Raw genomic sequence first — 16820 nt, forward strand, 5'->3', positions numbered from 1 at the left:
GTTCGTCTATGTTCTTATTCATTCACTGTGCAGGCTTTTTTGTCAGGGCATTTTAAAACATAAATATCTCTCTGTTTTCCGGTATTTCGTCTGTTTTGTGGACGAGAGTAGGAAAAACACCAGGCCCTTTTGTAACCTCTGTAATGCGTCACGGAAGCAAAGTAAACAAAAAAAGAAGGTTAAAAACGTACCTATACATAGAATCAGTTGTTGTAATAATAGCGAAATCGGCGAAGTGGGTGAACCTCGATGTTAGTAGACAATGCCACAGCCCGCTGTTTCTGCGCATGCGCAGCCTGCATCGTTCTCAAGAGCTCCACGCACTGCACAGGCAATTGATCAATGACGTGTCTCCACCACGCGACGTATTTGGCGGCTTACTTACATGCTGGCACCCGACGTGCATCCACAACGAGGAGTCGATTTCGTCCAAAAGGTCGCTTGCGTAAAACGGGCTTACGGCGCTCAACGGCGCGATCATTAGCGTCACTGGGTGAACACTATACGAATGGTAAGTGACTTCGTTAAGTGAACATCGAAACAGCACGTCAAAGTAGTCAACGTTTACAGCTGAAAACATTAAAATCCCACGACAATTAATTAATAAACTGTCCTAAGAACAAGCATTCTAAAAATCGTTTGTAAAGATTAGAATCAAACAGATATTACATGGTGTACTGAAAAACGCGCCCAGTGAGATTCGCGCCGAGAAAGGGTCGAGAGATCGGGTCCGCTAACCCCCTTGCCCGGCAGACAAAAGAGTTGAGCGACGCTACCTGGAGGTTTCCGAGCTGGAGTTTTCAGCCGTCAGACAGAGAGAGAGAGAGAGAGAGAGAGAGAGAGAGAGAGAATATTAAGTTTCCACCACACAGCACTTCAAACTGCAGTAAATACAAGAGATTAAATTCTTTTGCATCACTTGCAGTACCATTCAGCAGCCATTATCAATATCATTGTCATTGTAACAACTACACTTCTTGAATGCTCAAAAATATGAAGTGACTCTATACTTGGCGATTAGTAAAGTTAATTTTAACTCTTAATTTATAAAAACTAGCGAGGAATTGGGGTGGTGACTCTTGAATGAGAAGTATAATTGTAAAGGCTTGACTCTGAAAAGGGTTCGCTTTTGTTTTGGTGTACTGTAAAACACACATACAGCATTGTAAAAATAATCTGATTTCCATCACACTTTATACAGGATTTGGACTGGCTACAGAGCAAAAGTCATTTAGGCGTATTTAAAATCAGCTTATAAGCATCGTCAATATTTTTTAAATTTTTATTATTTTTTATATAAGTTGCTATTTACATTTGAACACTATTGTATCTATATACATCTTCTGATAAATTCAGTCAAGTTTCTGTAGGTAGAATATGGCTTTCAAGCAATCCTTGATTTCACTATCCTCTTCGTATTTTTTTACTATTTTTCCCAACCTTTCATCACGTTTCATGTAGACTGTTTTTTTTTTCCTTTTATCTTCCATACTCAGTTCTGCCCTCATTAAGGCGCACGCTGAATGTTCTGCTTCTCTTTTCAAACACCTAATACCGTCATTAATTTTCGGAGTTGCTTTAGAAAGTATGTTAGTAATTTTGTGGAGCCAACCATCTTCAGCGTTGGTTGTTCGGTGGCGCCGTTTGTATCAATTACAAAGGTTGATAGGAGGGGTTTCTTCATTTTCCTACCATCTATCTACGAAGTAGTCAAAAAAACTTAGAAAGTTTGGGGATATCCGGTACATGTGAATGTATCTCCAGCCAATCATCACATACATCTTCAAGCCGTAGAAACGCCAGCGCAGCACACATGCGAACATGTTGTCTCACTTCTTCGTTTTCTTTGTATTCACGAGTAAGTCCTAACTCTTGAACTTTTCTCCAGAGACACTTTTTCATATGGAAATTATATCGATGCACTTCAGCTGTCGGAAACACAACTTTAATTGCTGAAATCGCAGCTGATTCGAAGTCTACAGTCACGTTTGCAGGTTTCCATTCTGGAATTTTTTTCATCAAATTTCGGAAAAGACGGACATGCGTCTCTTTTCTTTTGTTTGGCACTAGTGCAAAGGTAACTGGATAGATGTTTGTCTCATTATTTGTACTCCCAAAGTCGACGTGAATGGTGTATGTTTGCGAAAACTGTCTGCTGCAGCACTTGAAAGTACTATCCATAAAAAAGTCTTGTTTACTCTTTAGAGACTCTCTTCCTGCCGTTCCGCTAAAAACTATTATCCTCTCGCCTAGTTTGTCGTCGCATAACAGAAAACTGCTGCCATCGTTCATAGTTAGTAAATCAGCCTTTAGCCCAATTTCTTCTCTTGTCGGTGGATCTCTCACATTTCCCTGTGATTTTGCCCGCTGGTAGTACAAAGCTCTCTTCGTTGTTTGCTGCTTTGGCATTTCAGTGACAAAATCATAGCCTCGATTATGCAGGCAACCCAGCTCCTCTGAATATATTTTTGAAATAGACGTCTCTTGTCCTCTTCTTTGCGTGGTTCAAAGTCTTCCTTACTTCCAACCGAGCAACATCCGGAGGTCCACATTGATGCTCGAATGAAAAAAGGACCGTCGAAGCCTTCGTTTTCAGCTTTCTTCGGCAGTGGTTTGCTCTGTCTTGAACAGCGCTACGTTACTGTTCCATCTTCTTTAGTTCTCTTCACTATGTAAGAATAACCTACGTAGTGGCAATATGGCTTACCGTGGTTAGTGGTTGAAAATTCCATATCTGAACTACTGTGTCAAGAATACACGAATCGTGCCATGTGAACTCTTCCGACGGTGTCCGGACAGTTGCCACGCGGGACATTTGCCACGATTTTACCTGCTCCGAGGGGTTGGGTCCCTTGTCTCCCCCCCCCCCCCCCCCCAATCCTCCTCCTCCTCCGCCTCACCCGCCCGCCCAGTTTGCTTTCGAAGTTCCTAACGTGACCATCTGTATGGAAGTTATTAGAACGAACAAGGCAGGCCTCCTGCTGATTACAAAGGTTTCGCGTATCTTAAACAGAGGGAATCTAAAGAAGGTGGCGTTACATGGATGTGCATACGCCGAAAAGCGGATCATTGCAAGGGAAAGCTGCTTTCGAGGAACGGAGAAGTGTTGAACGTTTTAGAACATCTCTGTGGACCACTTGACGATGCGGCTCTGAAAGTGAGAAAGCAAGTGGAAAGAGCGAAGAGAAGGTCTCGAGAAGAAACTACACAGTTATCGGAGATATACGCGGATGACATGGCAAATCTACATAATAAAGTTTATAACTTTATTACAGTGATGCCTAATTCATAATCTATAGAGAGAACCATGCGTCGTCGATGGAGTCAAGCACGGGGGAACCAACAAGAGCCTAATAACTCCTATGAAATTGATCTTCATGAAGACATATTAAAAATGGGAGATGGCAGTAGCTTTCTTCTGGAAAACGATAGATAAGAGGAGAGAATAATGATTTTCAGTGGAAGCAAAGGAAAAGAAAGTTTAAAAACATGTTCCCATTTTTTAATGGATGGAACATTTAAGAGCTGATGCAAGCAGTTTGCACAAATCTACACCATACACGTAGAATTAGAAGGCCCGATTAAAGAAATAAGCATTCTTCCTATTGTATTTGCAATGCTCCCTAATAAGAAGGAAGATACATATGTTCGTCTGTTTCGTCTGATAAAACAGGCAGTCCCTGAGTGGTGTCCTAAACAAGTAAAGGTCGACTTTGAGGCAACTGCGTTATCGGCCATTCGTCAAGTTTTTCCCACAATTGAAATAAATGTATTCTCCGTTCCTCGAAAGCAGCTTTCCCTTGCAATGATCCGCTTTTCGGCGTAAGCACATCCATGTAACACCGCCTTCTTTAGATTCCCTCTGTTTAAGCCAGAGGGGCACCAAGGCTGTGTGTATCAGAAAGTCGGGGGCGGCTGTGCCTAGTACCGGGGGGGGGGGGGGGGGGCAGGTCCCTGTGTCCGAGGAGCAGGTAGTTTAGGGTGATTAGGACGGCGGCCCGGGCGCGGAGAAGCCCGACACAAAGGGAGCAGGTATTGGGCGCGATTCTCACTGGGCGCGATTTCCATAGAGTCATATTACATCAGGTGTCACCCTGAGCACTAATTAATAATATTACATTCAGAAGTGTTAAAAGCACATGAAAATTTTAAGATACGTCTAATCGGGACAAGTTCCACGTAGAAATATGAAAACTTATCTACAGGGTGGAGAAAAAGGACGCGATAAGAAGCCACAGAGCACGGTAGGACACTTGAGTCGAGCAACCTTTTTCCAGTAACCACAGGTCGGAAGTGCACCCTTGCGGCTAAACGGACATAAAACAATAGTCAATAATATAGTTACTTGCTCCAGCTAATAACTATTGCGCTAAACAGCTCAGCTGTTAATTATATCAGCCGAAGACATTGGTTTCAGTTGAGCAGTCAGACCTGGGAACACTCTGAATTCTAATCCTTGGCTGGTTATGTTGGACACGAAATTTCTGTGTTAACTGGTTAAAGATCGACTATTAAATAAACTACGCTAAAAGTACTGTAATACTATAATCAAAATATAACATAGCAGCAGCAAAACCACACCGATACTCCCACCCGTACACCTTAGATCGCGAATGGTACCCGGGAAGAATGATTGCTGGTGAGCCTTCGTGTAAGCACGAATGTCTGTGATTTTATCTTCACGGTCTTCTCTGGAGCTGTGTGAGGGAGGAAGCAATATACTGGCTGACTCTTCAAGGAATGTACGCTCATGAAATTTTGATAGGGAGTCTCATCGCAATGTACAACGCCTCTCTTTTACTGTACGTCACGGTAGCTTAATAAGCATTTCTGTAATGCTTTTGTGTTTACTAAATGAATACTTCAAAAAACGCGCTACTCCTCTTTGGATTTTCTTTATTTCCTGTATCAATCTTGCTTGGTTTGGGTCCCAGACTGAGAAACAATACTCAATGATCGGTCTAACGAGGATTTTGCAAGTCCCTCCTCCATGCATGATATACACTTCCTAAGTTTTCTCCCAAGGAATGCCTGCCATCTGCCTTTCCTATGATTAGTTTTGTGTGATCGTTGCACTTTCAGTCGCTCGACACGCTTGCTCTCAGATATTTAATGAATGTGATCGTTTTCAACGATCCTTCGGAAACGTCATAACATAAAAAATACAAAATAATAAAATGGCGCTTGTCTGGAACAAAGATGTAGCTTTGTCCTGTATTTTTTGCACTAAATAATTAATAAATAGCGTGCTACTCCATGCAGACATTCCCGAAGAGTGATTTCAGAAAGATATATTTATTGGTGTGCCTGCAGTCCATTCCGTCAGCTTTACGCACGCGGTATTTGTGACTGCGCAGAAATGTAATTGGGTATTGCTTACGGCGAGCCCCAATTGAAGCTGTTTTGCTGAGTGGTGGACTGCGCAGTAAGATCTGTACGCAGGCGCCAGACGTAGACGAGCCGGAATGCGCGCAGGTCAACAAGTGTCTCTCACTGACGTGAGGTCACTGCTAGCTTGTGAGCCTGCTTGCTTCGTCAAAAACATGCGCCCTCGCACTCTATGTGACGCTTGTTTCGCTCGCACAGATCTCGCTCCTTAACGAATCGTTTGCGTCAATATTCATACGCCTGTACATGTACGCAGCCAGCAACGCTTAGGTGCTGATAGTATAGAAAGTGTACCAGGGAGAAGACATCCTGTAGCTGTTTAGCAGCAACAGCAAGTAGTCGGTAAAACTTAAGAACGAGGTAGATAAAGTAACATAATACGCTCTAAGACAAAAAAAAGGACACACCACAAAGTAGCTATGAAAGTTGGTCACAAATTGATAGTCATTAGAACATCGATGGAAAATGCAAAACTGTTAACTTTGGCTGCCTGTGGATGAATGTTTGATGCGCAGCTGGCAAGAGTAGTAAACAGGGGAGATATCGACACGAGGGCATAAAATCTTTGACAATTTCATTTCGTGTTCTCAGTAGGACAATAACTATGCCTCGCACACAGGCGCGTGAAAAATATACGCAGATGCCAGTATTTGAGACAGGACGTGTAGTTGGGCTCGGACAAGCCGTTCTGAGTAATCTGTGGACCGCTCGACATTTTAATAGGAGAGATGCCACTAATCGTTGGCAAGAATGGGTGAACTACGGCCGAACACAAGGGCCGAATGCGGTGTCAAGAAGGAAGCGGTCGACTTAGGAACGTGTGCGACGGAGCAATCGTCAGAGAGATACTCAGAGACCCGAAATCATCATTGTCATCGATCCGACGTGCAACTGGTACGTCAGTGACTTCAAGGGCCATTAACACGAAGCTCACAGAAAGGGAGCTGGGATCACGGCGCTACTTGGGCCGACTACCAATGACCTCTGTAAACTAAATAGTTCGTCTGCAATGGTGCCGGGATCTCACTGACAGAAGTAGAACTGTGTTCAATGATGAGTTCCGCTTTGGACTGAGCCCCGATGACAAGGGATGACCCAGACCGCGGAGGGATACCAACCTCAATGTCGCCCGCCATACTGTTAGACAGCTAGAAGTGATGGTCTCGGGTGCAATTTCATTTCGTATCATGACCGCTTTGGTTTTCATCCGCTGCATCTTACAGCACAGCGGTACCTCGACGATATTCTACGCCCCATTTTCTTGCGCTTCATTGCAAGCCATCCTGGACTTACCTTTCAACAATACCCGTTCGCACACGGCTGTTTGTCTCATGCCTGCCAAGCTCTAGAATGACCAACAAGTTCGTCGGATCTCTGCCCAGTTGAGAACGTTTGGAGCTTTGTGGGCTGGAGCACTGTGGAGAGGGCCTTCTAACCAGTTCCGAATTTTGACGATCTCACGTGCCAATTGTACAGAATTTACCACTATGTACCTCAAGAGGACATCCAACAACTTTGTCAGTCAGTGCCAAGCCGAAGAACTCCTTGTATAATGTCCAGAGGTGGACCAACGTGTTACTGACTTCCTCGATTTGTAAAGTCTTTTCTCTTGAATAAATCATCCAATTTTCCCGAAAATGGACTAATGTGTCAGTCTGTACATGTTCATCACCTCTACAGATTTCCGTGTCATTCGCTTAATTCCTTCGTAGCGTGTCTTCTTTTCTTTTTTAGATACTATTTAAATAACGTTATTGTGCACGGAAATGAAATAATATTGTCAGAATAAAGCAATTGATTTGGAAATTCTCTCTGCATTCCGTTAGGCAAAAGATGAAAAGCATTCTGATCCATCTACATCTATATTCTGCAAACCGCTGTGAATTATATGGTGGAGGATACTTCCACACCATTTGAGAATGGAGCTCGGAAGTTTTTATTGCTTAAACACCTTTGCATGTTGTAATTAATATCGGCTTCACTGAATCTACGGGAGCGATTCGTAGCGGGTTGTAGTATATCCTTGGGTCCCTCATTTAATAATGGTTCTCAAAACTTTGCAGGTAGGCCTTCGCGGGTTAGTTGGCGCCAGTTCGGATCTTTCAGCATCTTCGCGACGCTCTACCGGTGGTCAGGTGATCCTGCAACGATTCGTCCTGCCCTTCACTGTGTAAGGTCAAAATCCCCTGTTAGCGGTACCTGATGTGGATCGCACACTCTTAAGCAGTATTACAGTATGGTTCGATGAGTGTTTTGTTAGCAATCTCCTGGGTATTTTATCAGTATTCTACTACTGAACCAAAGTCAACCACGTGCTTTATCTGCGACTAAGTCTCTTCGGTCATTCCATTTATTTCCCTACGAGTTGACTCCAGTGGGTCCAATTTTGACTCCTTCGTATTGTAGTCAGAAGGTGTTACTGTACATTTTCGCCTCTTCTGCGCAATTTTACATTTCTGAACATTTAACACAAGTTGCCAGTATATGCACCACTTCGAAATCTTATCAAAATCTTACAAATAATTTCTTTAATTTTTTCAGATGGCGCTTCATTATAGACAACTACAGAATTTGCAAAAAGTGTCAGGTTACTTTTGATACTGTCTGCCAGATCATTAACATATAACACAAAGAGCAACCGTCTACGAACGAAAGCTTCGCCTCCGTTTGGTTAAACGGAATGATAGTAATTTATTGTTCCGTGCTTAAATCCGGGTCATATGTCATTTCCTCCTGAGTTTGGGGGTGACGCGGACTTTGGGTACGGAAAGGAATGCACTTGTGTCCGGAATGCCAAATTTTTTGTAGTTTTCCCAGTAGTAAGTTAGGTGATCTCAGGTTTTTATAATATCACCTAGAGAGAAATACTATGGGTTTTGAGTTGAGATTTGGGTTGGCCGCTAATTGACCTCTTTATTTGAAAATAGAGTTTTAAATATAAATCTGATGAAAAAATCTTAAATTTTCTCGTTCTGAAAAAGGCAATGTTTAGGATTTGAAATCTGGCTTGCAACACTCATTTCTATATGAGTGATAGAATGTTGAGGGTCACAAAAAATTATAAAATGTGGAGTTCATCTGATAAGGCGTTAATTTGTTTGACAAACGAGCAGAATTTAAAAAGCATAACATTCGCCTCAGGGGGAGCCGTAGTGGAGATGAGGTCGCGTCCTTTGCTTATGCAAGACCTGCTCGCGCGTTTGACTCGTTCCGACACAACCAGTTCACCTCTTTTTGTGCAACCCGTACGCAATAGGTTGTCGTGCAGTTGTCTCCCTGTTGTTAGGTGTTCTAGTGAACATACCTGTTACGGTGTTCATTGTCGCTACCTGTACGGTTGGTCGTCTCCGATAGTAACAAGTGTGATATTTTTAAGACTTGCAAGATTAAGTGCTTTGTACTTCTGTGGTTAAATAAAGACGGGGTGCAAAACTAATCATACGAATATTCTAGTCGGTTAATAATTATGTATATATTCCGTGATGTTCCGGAGCGGCAGCTGGTTGTCGCTCACTATCACACACGATATTTCATCCAAGAATGTGCAAGTCATCTTCATGTGTGCCGCCAGATGCTGACACGGACTATGTTTTGTTTTTGTTACTTCAGTTCCCCATTAGTGGGCGGGATGGCAGCAGATAAAACCGATGAACATCTGCTGAAATCCATCGGAATGTGTGACACTAGGCTTTACTTCATCTCAAATACAGGAAACTACGAAACAGACATCAATATTACAGCAAAAGTTTTTAAATATTAATGATTTTACTCTAAACAGAGAATCTGTTATATTGATTATGTGACAAGTTCAGTTTGTGTTCTAGGCCGGGATTCGATTCTAGATCGTTGCCTTTCGCAGGCAGTGTGCTAAGAACTATGCTGTCCCAGTACACCTGAGGATCTGAAACCTACAGCTGTATTCACAGGTCTCACTTTAAATACTATCGATTTCAGCGCTACAATCCACCATCTTCAGACCTCTCTATAAGTGTTTAGTCACCATAATATATTTCAATAGAAGTCACAATCAATTCGATGCCTGCAATGATGAATTCCTCCCTTCTTGCTTATGGAACTGACAGTCCAAGTATATCAACAAGTACATGTTTATGACGGCAGTAATCTGGAGGGGCCTAAAGATGGTGCATTGCAGTGCCAAAATAGTTAGTAAAAAAGCAAGATCTTTAAATACAGGGTAAATTCAGATTCGACGGATGACTTTGCACGATAAGTCGTAATGTTATGGATCGAGTCATTTTACATTCCCCTTCTGTAAACATTGTTACATGCTGAATAAATACTGAGCTAGTGGAGGATTCATTCACACTAAAACAATAGTGGCAGCTGGTGTACCCCATCCTATCTGTATTTGGATGTGCGAAGAACAACTTCAACATGTCCATGAATGAGTCTATCTGATGCACAGATTTGCTTAGACAACTTTGTTTGACTTGAAACAGGGAAACAACATTTCTGGAATTTATTGTACAAATTACCCTCACACCTTTTAAACGTGTGTAATCATGCAACACTCTTCTGAGGCGGTAACGCTAACCTGTGATATTTCTACTTTACTGTGGCAGAGCAAGGCACTGGCACTGTTAGCATTAGTTAAGCAGTGTTGTCTCATATTTGCAGCGTACCGGACAGAGGAGGGCCGACCGTGGGTGATGCCATGGGTGTACACGGTGAGGCAGCAGCTGGCTCACGACCCGACTCTCAACCACGAGTACCTCCCCTTCCTGGGCTGCGAGCGCTTCACCAGGTGTGCCAACGAGCTGCTACTGGGCGATAACAGCCCAGCCATACAGCAGGGCAAGGTGCGTATGCATGCAGGCTCTACCAGTGTGACAGTGTAGGCTTTCTTGGCGTAGTAAGTCTTGAAATCTCCTCGGGTTCGCTGCCGGATGTTAAAATTAACATGATTCAGTATTTCGACAATTCGTCGACGGTGCTGTTGACTCTCGCTGAAAGCTTATGCCAAGGTTAAAAATCGTTGTCCTGTATAGTTGTCCGCACTGTACGTGTTGCATGCGCCGCCCATCACAGTTGCCAGACTCAAAGACTGGACAGACGGCGCCGACCTTAGCAGAACACTGTAACAGGACTTCAGCTTTCCAATTAAGGTGCTTCAGGAGATATGTACATAATACATTTTCCGTCTGGCCTCATGGACGTGACGCTCTCAACAGATTTTTGGACCACTCCAGCTGTTTCCATCCTACTATTAAATTTACTGTGGAGACTGAAAATGATCGGAGGCTTCCATTTTTGGATGTTTAGGTTTATAAAAAACAATATGATACTCTGGGACACAGTGTCTATCGGAAGCCAACACACACCATTCGGTATGTGCATGCTCAGGTTGCCCTCCACCATACCAACGCAATGGTGTCCTTACGACTCTCGTATTCAGAGCATTATGCCATTTCCAAAGCGGTCAATTTCATCCAAGAACTTGCACATTTGATGACTGTTTTTAAGGAAAGTGGATACTCTGATAAGCAGATACTTCGGCGTATGGAGCTTGGACCACCTCCATAAGTGTACGAAGAGGAGCATAGATCTGTGGCCTTTATCATTTACACTGAGGGTATATCGTTTACAATTGGAAGAATTTAAAAAAGTTTTAACATTAAGTGTGTGTTCCTTCTACCTTTCAACATTAGGGGTTTGGAAAAATGATTTCTGGTTTAGGCAGCCTATCATACAAAAAATTCCGAGTCTGTGTGGGAAAGCTTACATCAGTCGTTCGAATCGCTCAGTTCAGGACAGATGCGTGGAACATTGCCAACCTACGAGGCTACAACAACCGGAAAAATCGGTGGTAGCACATTGCCTTACCGTGGGACACAGGACGAAATTTCGTGAGACTGAATTGAAGTCAATACTTCCGATTTTTGGACAAGTGTTTATAAAGAGGCAATTAAAAATAGTCTTGCAGACATTTTGATCAATAGAGATTTTCCTCTTAGCAGGACGTGGAACCTTTTGCTATCCTGCACCAAAACAGAACGTTATTCGATGCAGCGAGCTAGGGTGTTTGAAAATAGTCTTTCAGTTCGATATATCGTTGCCGTCGGTGTTTGACTAAGGGAGGCACTACAGTTCCAGTCTTGAGGGCAGCAAAGACCGATGACCTCAGCAGTTTATGGTTCAAATGGCCCTGAGCACTATGGGACTTAACATCTGAGGTCATCAGTCTCCTAGAACTTAGAACTACTTAAACCTAACTAACCTAAGGACGTCACACACATTCATACCTGAGGCAGGATTCGAATCTGTGACCGCAGCAGCGCCTAGAACCACTCGCTCAGCAGTTTAGTCCCTTAGGAATTCACAAACGCAGCAACTGTGATGAGTAGCGCATGAGTCGTGTATGGTACAGAGGAACATACAGGGCGACGATTTGCGACCTTGGTAGGAGTTCTCAGCGGTAGACAGCAGCAGCACTGTGCTCCTGAAGAGGGTAGACAAAAGGATCGCCGAGCAGTGAATCATGTTGATTTTAGGATCCGGAAGAAAAACCGAGGAGACTTTCAGGATCTACTAGTGATTGCCACACTGCTGCTTTTATACCCATGCAGCTAGTTTTTCTTGTTCAGTGTTAATAACGCTTCTACCAAGGACCACTGACATAAATAAAAATGTTTTTGTAAAACACGTACAGCGTGGAAACTGAACAAACAATACAATTCCCTAGTTCTATGTATCAACTGCAAGGTGTACTTCCCTGTTCCAGCTGTGCCTGTGTACACATCGGTGCTTATTAGTTGCGTAAGGGGAAGGAGCATTTGGTAGAAAGTTCTGTTTAGAAAAACAGCTTATGATCACTTTTATTATTACAACTCGCTAGATGATAAAAGAGGGATGCTGTCCAATAGATAAAATAACTTGTAGACAGTGCCTCATGATGATAGTGGGTAAATGTGACATCTTCAAAGACCTGGGACGTCATGCAATTTGCCCTGAAACTACTCTGCTTCAACTTCCATTCATAAATACCAATACCCACTAATTAGACAAATTTCTCACCCCTCCCATATTCTCCATACAGTTCCCCTTTACTGCCTTTTCTCATAATGTACAACAGTGTGCTCAAGCAAAAAACAGCTATGGCCGTGCCTCCTGTCACTAAAGCGACTGTGAACTGGCCAAAGTGACTGTGTCAGTCTGATAATGGAAGATGATGCTACTTACTGCCATTGTTCATCTGCGGCATTGACAAATTTAACCCCATGAGCATGTAGCAATTAAAACTTCTATTGGTCCCAAACTGAACTCTGGCAATGACTTCAGATGACTGAAAATAACCAGCTGCTTTTGGTGCTCCACAAAGCTTTCCTAAAAGGATTTTAATATGAACCTTTGAAACCCAATTTCTTATGGTACTTTATATCTAGGGACTGCAAACAACATAAATTTGGATCTGAAATGTGTCAACAAAGTGAAATCATTGAAGGTAAAATCTTATAGGTTGCCACGCTATATCATCTTTCTTCTACATGATCAACCTTTCGACCCATCTGCGGGGTCCACTTGAGGATATTGCGTGTTTATGGTCAACTGAACACTGTCATAGCGTTTCTTTCTCTTTTAAAAGAGATTTACCAGTGCTTATGCTGAAGAAGTGGGGTTACTGGATACAATTCGAGCAGCTACAATTGTGAGCCATCATCACTGGATAGGAAAGGAGTTTTCCTAAGCTATGCTGAAGAAGATTTACTGTTTAAAGTTCCTTCGACGGCTAATGGTGGGCTATCGTCATCGAGTAGAAGCAAAATGGGCAGAGCTGGACGTTGTCTGTACTGCTCTCGCACAGCAGCTGTGTGTTCATTTCCCTAATGGCAGGAAGCTACGATGCTGGAAGCCCGTAACTGTCTCCTATATCGAAGTTACATTCGCTCTATGAAATCACAATCACTTCTCGGACTTTTTTTCCAAAATGCTGGTTTGCTTTACCAATACACGTATGTTGTTGAAATCAATGTCACGGTCGCAGTTCTGGTGTGCTGCTACTGCATATTTCACAATTTTCTTTAATTGCTGGTGGCATTTTTGTCCTTTAACACATTCTTTTATAGTCCCATCTGTTTCGCCTATGTACACTCTGGCACAGCTGCACGTCATTTCATAAATTCAAGCAGAGTGGAGATAAGGGCATCCATTTTGTGACAGAAAAGGTCTCATATTTTATTCCGACTGGCAAAACTGTTTTGTGTATCTTATTTCGCAGAATTCTCTGGATGCGCTCAGTAACTATAGGAAACAGAATGAAAAGACAGGCCCTCGTCCTTCCTATTAGCTTAGTTAATATTTTGTTCGAAAGCCATGTCTATGGACAAACCATCATAGCCGTTGGCCTTCGTGTCTTCTTTAAGATAACCAACTCCGATTCCAGAATGTTATTGTGACTGATACGGAAGGCACGTGAAGACTGTGTATTGACCCCTATTTGCTTCTGTACTGGGTGGGGGTGTGAATTCGTATCTAAATACTTATATGTGTTGATAGGCTTCTATACATGCTGTGTCCTGGAGTGCTGCCAGATCATCTATATATCAACACGTCTAAACACAGAGACTGATCTCACTCTCTACCTCCAAGGCAAAGTTAACATTCAATTACATCTCAGTTAAGAAACTGAGGAATCTGTGAAGCTCTTCTTTGCTGCATGGCTTTTTAATAAATGTGCCATCCACTAAGCGAAGCCAACAAGATGACTTCAGTGGCATATCACATAGTGCTTGTTGTTCAAAATGTTCCACAAAAAATGTCACCTGTTATTGGCAACAAGGGTGAACCTCCAAGGCAACACAGACTGTATCACTGGGCTGACAGGATCCTGAGCATGCTTTCATACAGGAATAAAATTTGCGACTTTTGCGCATGTGAATGTGTAGTTCAGTTCCTGCTGCTAACTTAATATTTTGTTGTAAGTGCAGAGACTTCTCTTGGAGTTGAAGTTTTTCACAGGTGCTGCACATATCTACTGTATTTGGGGTCTACCAAATATGTAGTCAAAGTTCTTGTTGAAATAATTAACGTAAAATGCATATTTTAATTTAAAATTAGGATGTTCTTCACAAAATAATTCATGCATTTTTTAAGGTTCAGCCTTGCATCCATGTATTTTACTTCTTTTCCCCCATAATGAGATGTTTTGACAGGAAACCTGAAAATATGGTCCCAAATTTCAGTGCAGATTTCATGTGATATAGCATTCGCCTTCTTATTAAATCCTCTCTTGTCTACTGGGGTTTCACCTTTCACCAGCAGCTTAGCAATCCTGAGTATACGCTTCTGCGTTATACCATGTAAGCTAATGAATGCATTCCTACATACCTGCAGACACCCCTGATGTCTAATTACGTAATATGTTGCAGAATAATTTCTGCTACCAATCACAATAAAAGATTATTTATTCGTCACATGACCGATTTCGGGCTTGTGCCCATCCTCAGGTGTTTATGTATTCATTTACATGTTTATATTGCTGGAGATCACTGTATAAATAATAAAAAAAATGCTGGTGACTAAATAGATATAAGTGGAACAATTGTAAATGGCAAGGCAGCATTTGTCAGAAATATATCTGTACTTACATAAAGATGAAGCATCAATTGTAATAGTGAAATACACAGCTAAACATTATACAACTGAAATATGAACATGAAAATGATAACAAACATGCAACTAAGTTGAAAGACTGTCACTACAGCGTACTTGTAATAATGAAGCATCATCTTTATGTAAGTACAGATATATTTTCGACAAATGCTGCTTGCCCCTTACAATTATTCCACTTTTATCTATTTAGTCACCAGCAAATAATTTTTTTGTATTTACACAGTGATCTTCAGATATATAAACATCTGCATGAATGTATAAACACCTTAGGATGGGCACAAGCCAGAAACCGATCGTGGGATGAATAAATGATCTTTTATAGTGAATGGCAGCGGAAATTTTTCTACATCCTATAAAGGAGCAGACACGGAGTTATACAGCATCCACTGTGGATAAAATTCACTTTACGTATTATGTATATGCAGAGTCACATACCACTTTCTATTGTTCTCTGTTTGGATTAACGGCCATAGGTCGTCGCCATTTAAAGGGATGCCATTCAGTACTTCTCTGTAGGTGGATATCTAGTTTGTTTCAGGTTTCATATTCATAAAATGTACTAAATATCTCCAGCTTCTCTTCTTCTTGCAATTTATTGAAGCATTGAAGTTTGCACCTAACACAAACACACAAGTTACCTAGCTAAAATCATTTCAGACATCAATTAAGTAATCATAACTTCAGTGTCAGTAATCATTCAAATCCCTTTTATGGAAGTGATATGGTTAGACAGATAATATTTAGGTAAAAATGATAATTTCTGAGCCGGCCAGGGTGGCCGAGTGGTTCTAGGTGCTACAGTCTGGAACCGCGCGACCGCTATGGTCGCAAGTTCGAATCCTGCCTCGGGCATAGGTGTGTGTGATGTCCTTAGGTTAGGTTTAAGTATTTCTAAGTCCTAGGGGACTCATGACCTCAGAAGTTAAGTCCCATAGTGCTCAGAACCATTTGAACCATTTTGATAATTTCTGTCAGACTTGCATGGAGGTCCGATACTTTTCTGAGGAACTGCATTTCTTGCATAGCTTGTATATGCAGTACCCTTAACCCTTGATCGCTTTACTTTCTTCCTGGCAATTTTCGTCTTTGCTTTGATGGTTCTTTCCTGCTATAACTTCATTATCCATAATTAAAATATGTTTATGAACACAGCATGAAAACGATATGCACATCACAACAACCACATACAATAAATTGTCAACAATACTTAATATCCACAGCCATGAGGGATTAGCCCAGCAGTGTAAGGTGCAGAAGTCATGGACTGTACGGCTAGTCCCAGTGGAGGTTCGAGTCCTCCCTCGGGCATGACTGTGTGTGTTTGTCCTTAGGATAATTTAGGTTAAGTAGTGTGTAAGCTTAGGGACCGATGACCTTAGCAATTAAGTCCCATAAGATTTCACACACATTTGAACTTAATATCCACACAATCAAAATAAAAAAGCGTGCCAGTCTTGACATCTGAAACAATACCAGCATCTCTGGCACCGATAGACATTCCGTGTTGAAAGGGTAAAAGTAGTTTGGACATTCCAGAATTTTGTAGCAGGAACTGTAGCAAATGGTAGCAAAGACAAAAGAAGACAGTGTAAGTGAGAGAGGAGACAAGAACAGTGCAATATATTGTAAACCAATGGGAAAAAAAGGAAATGGTAGAAGAGAGACATAGGTAGACCATGGCAGTGAGAGAGAGATGCTGAGCATGAAGGCTTAACTACCAAGAGAGATTGAGTAAATGAATTTAGAATGTTCTGTGTTCAAAGACTGCAAATATGTTTCCTTGCCAAAATTTTTGGTGTGAA

General features: G+C 42.0%; 1 protein-coding gene across 1 annotated transcript in view; it reads left to right on the forward strand.

The window, feature by feature from the left end:
- The window catches only part of LOC126354089 (aspartate aminotransferase, cytoplasmic-like), a 69152-nt gene that overhangs the window by 13043 nt on the left and 39289 nt on the right, over window positions 1–16820 (forward strand). The window contains exon 2 of the mRNA XM_050003474.1: window positions 10027–10208. Within this exon, the coding sequence (XP_049859431.1) occupies window positions 10027–10208 (182 nt within the window). The remainder of the gene's footprint in view (window positions 1–10026; window positions 10209–16820) is intronic.

This window comes from Schistocerca gregaria, chromosome 3 (genome assembly GCF_023897955.1).
Source record: "Schistocerca gregaria isolate iqSchGreg1 chromosome 3, iqSchGreg1.2, whole genome shotgun sequence".
Lineage (NCBI taxonomy): Eukaryota > Metazoa > Arthropoda > Insecta > Orthoptera > Acrididae > Schistocerca > Schistocerca gregaria.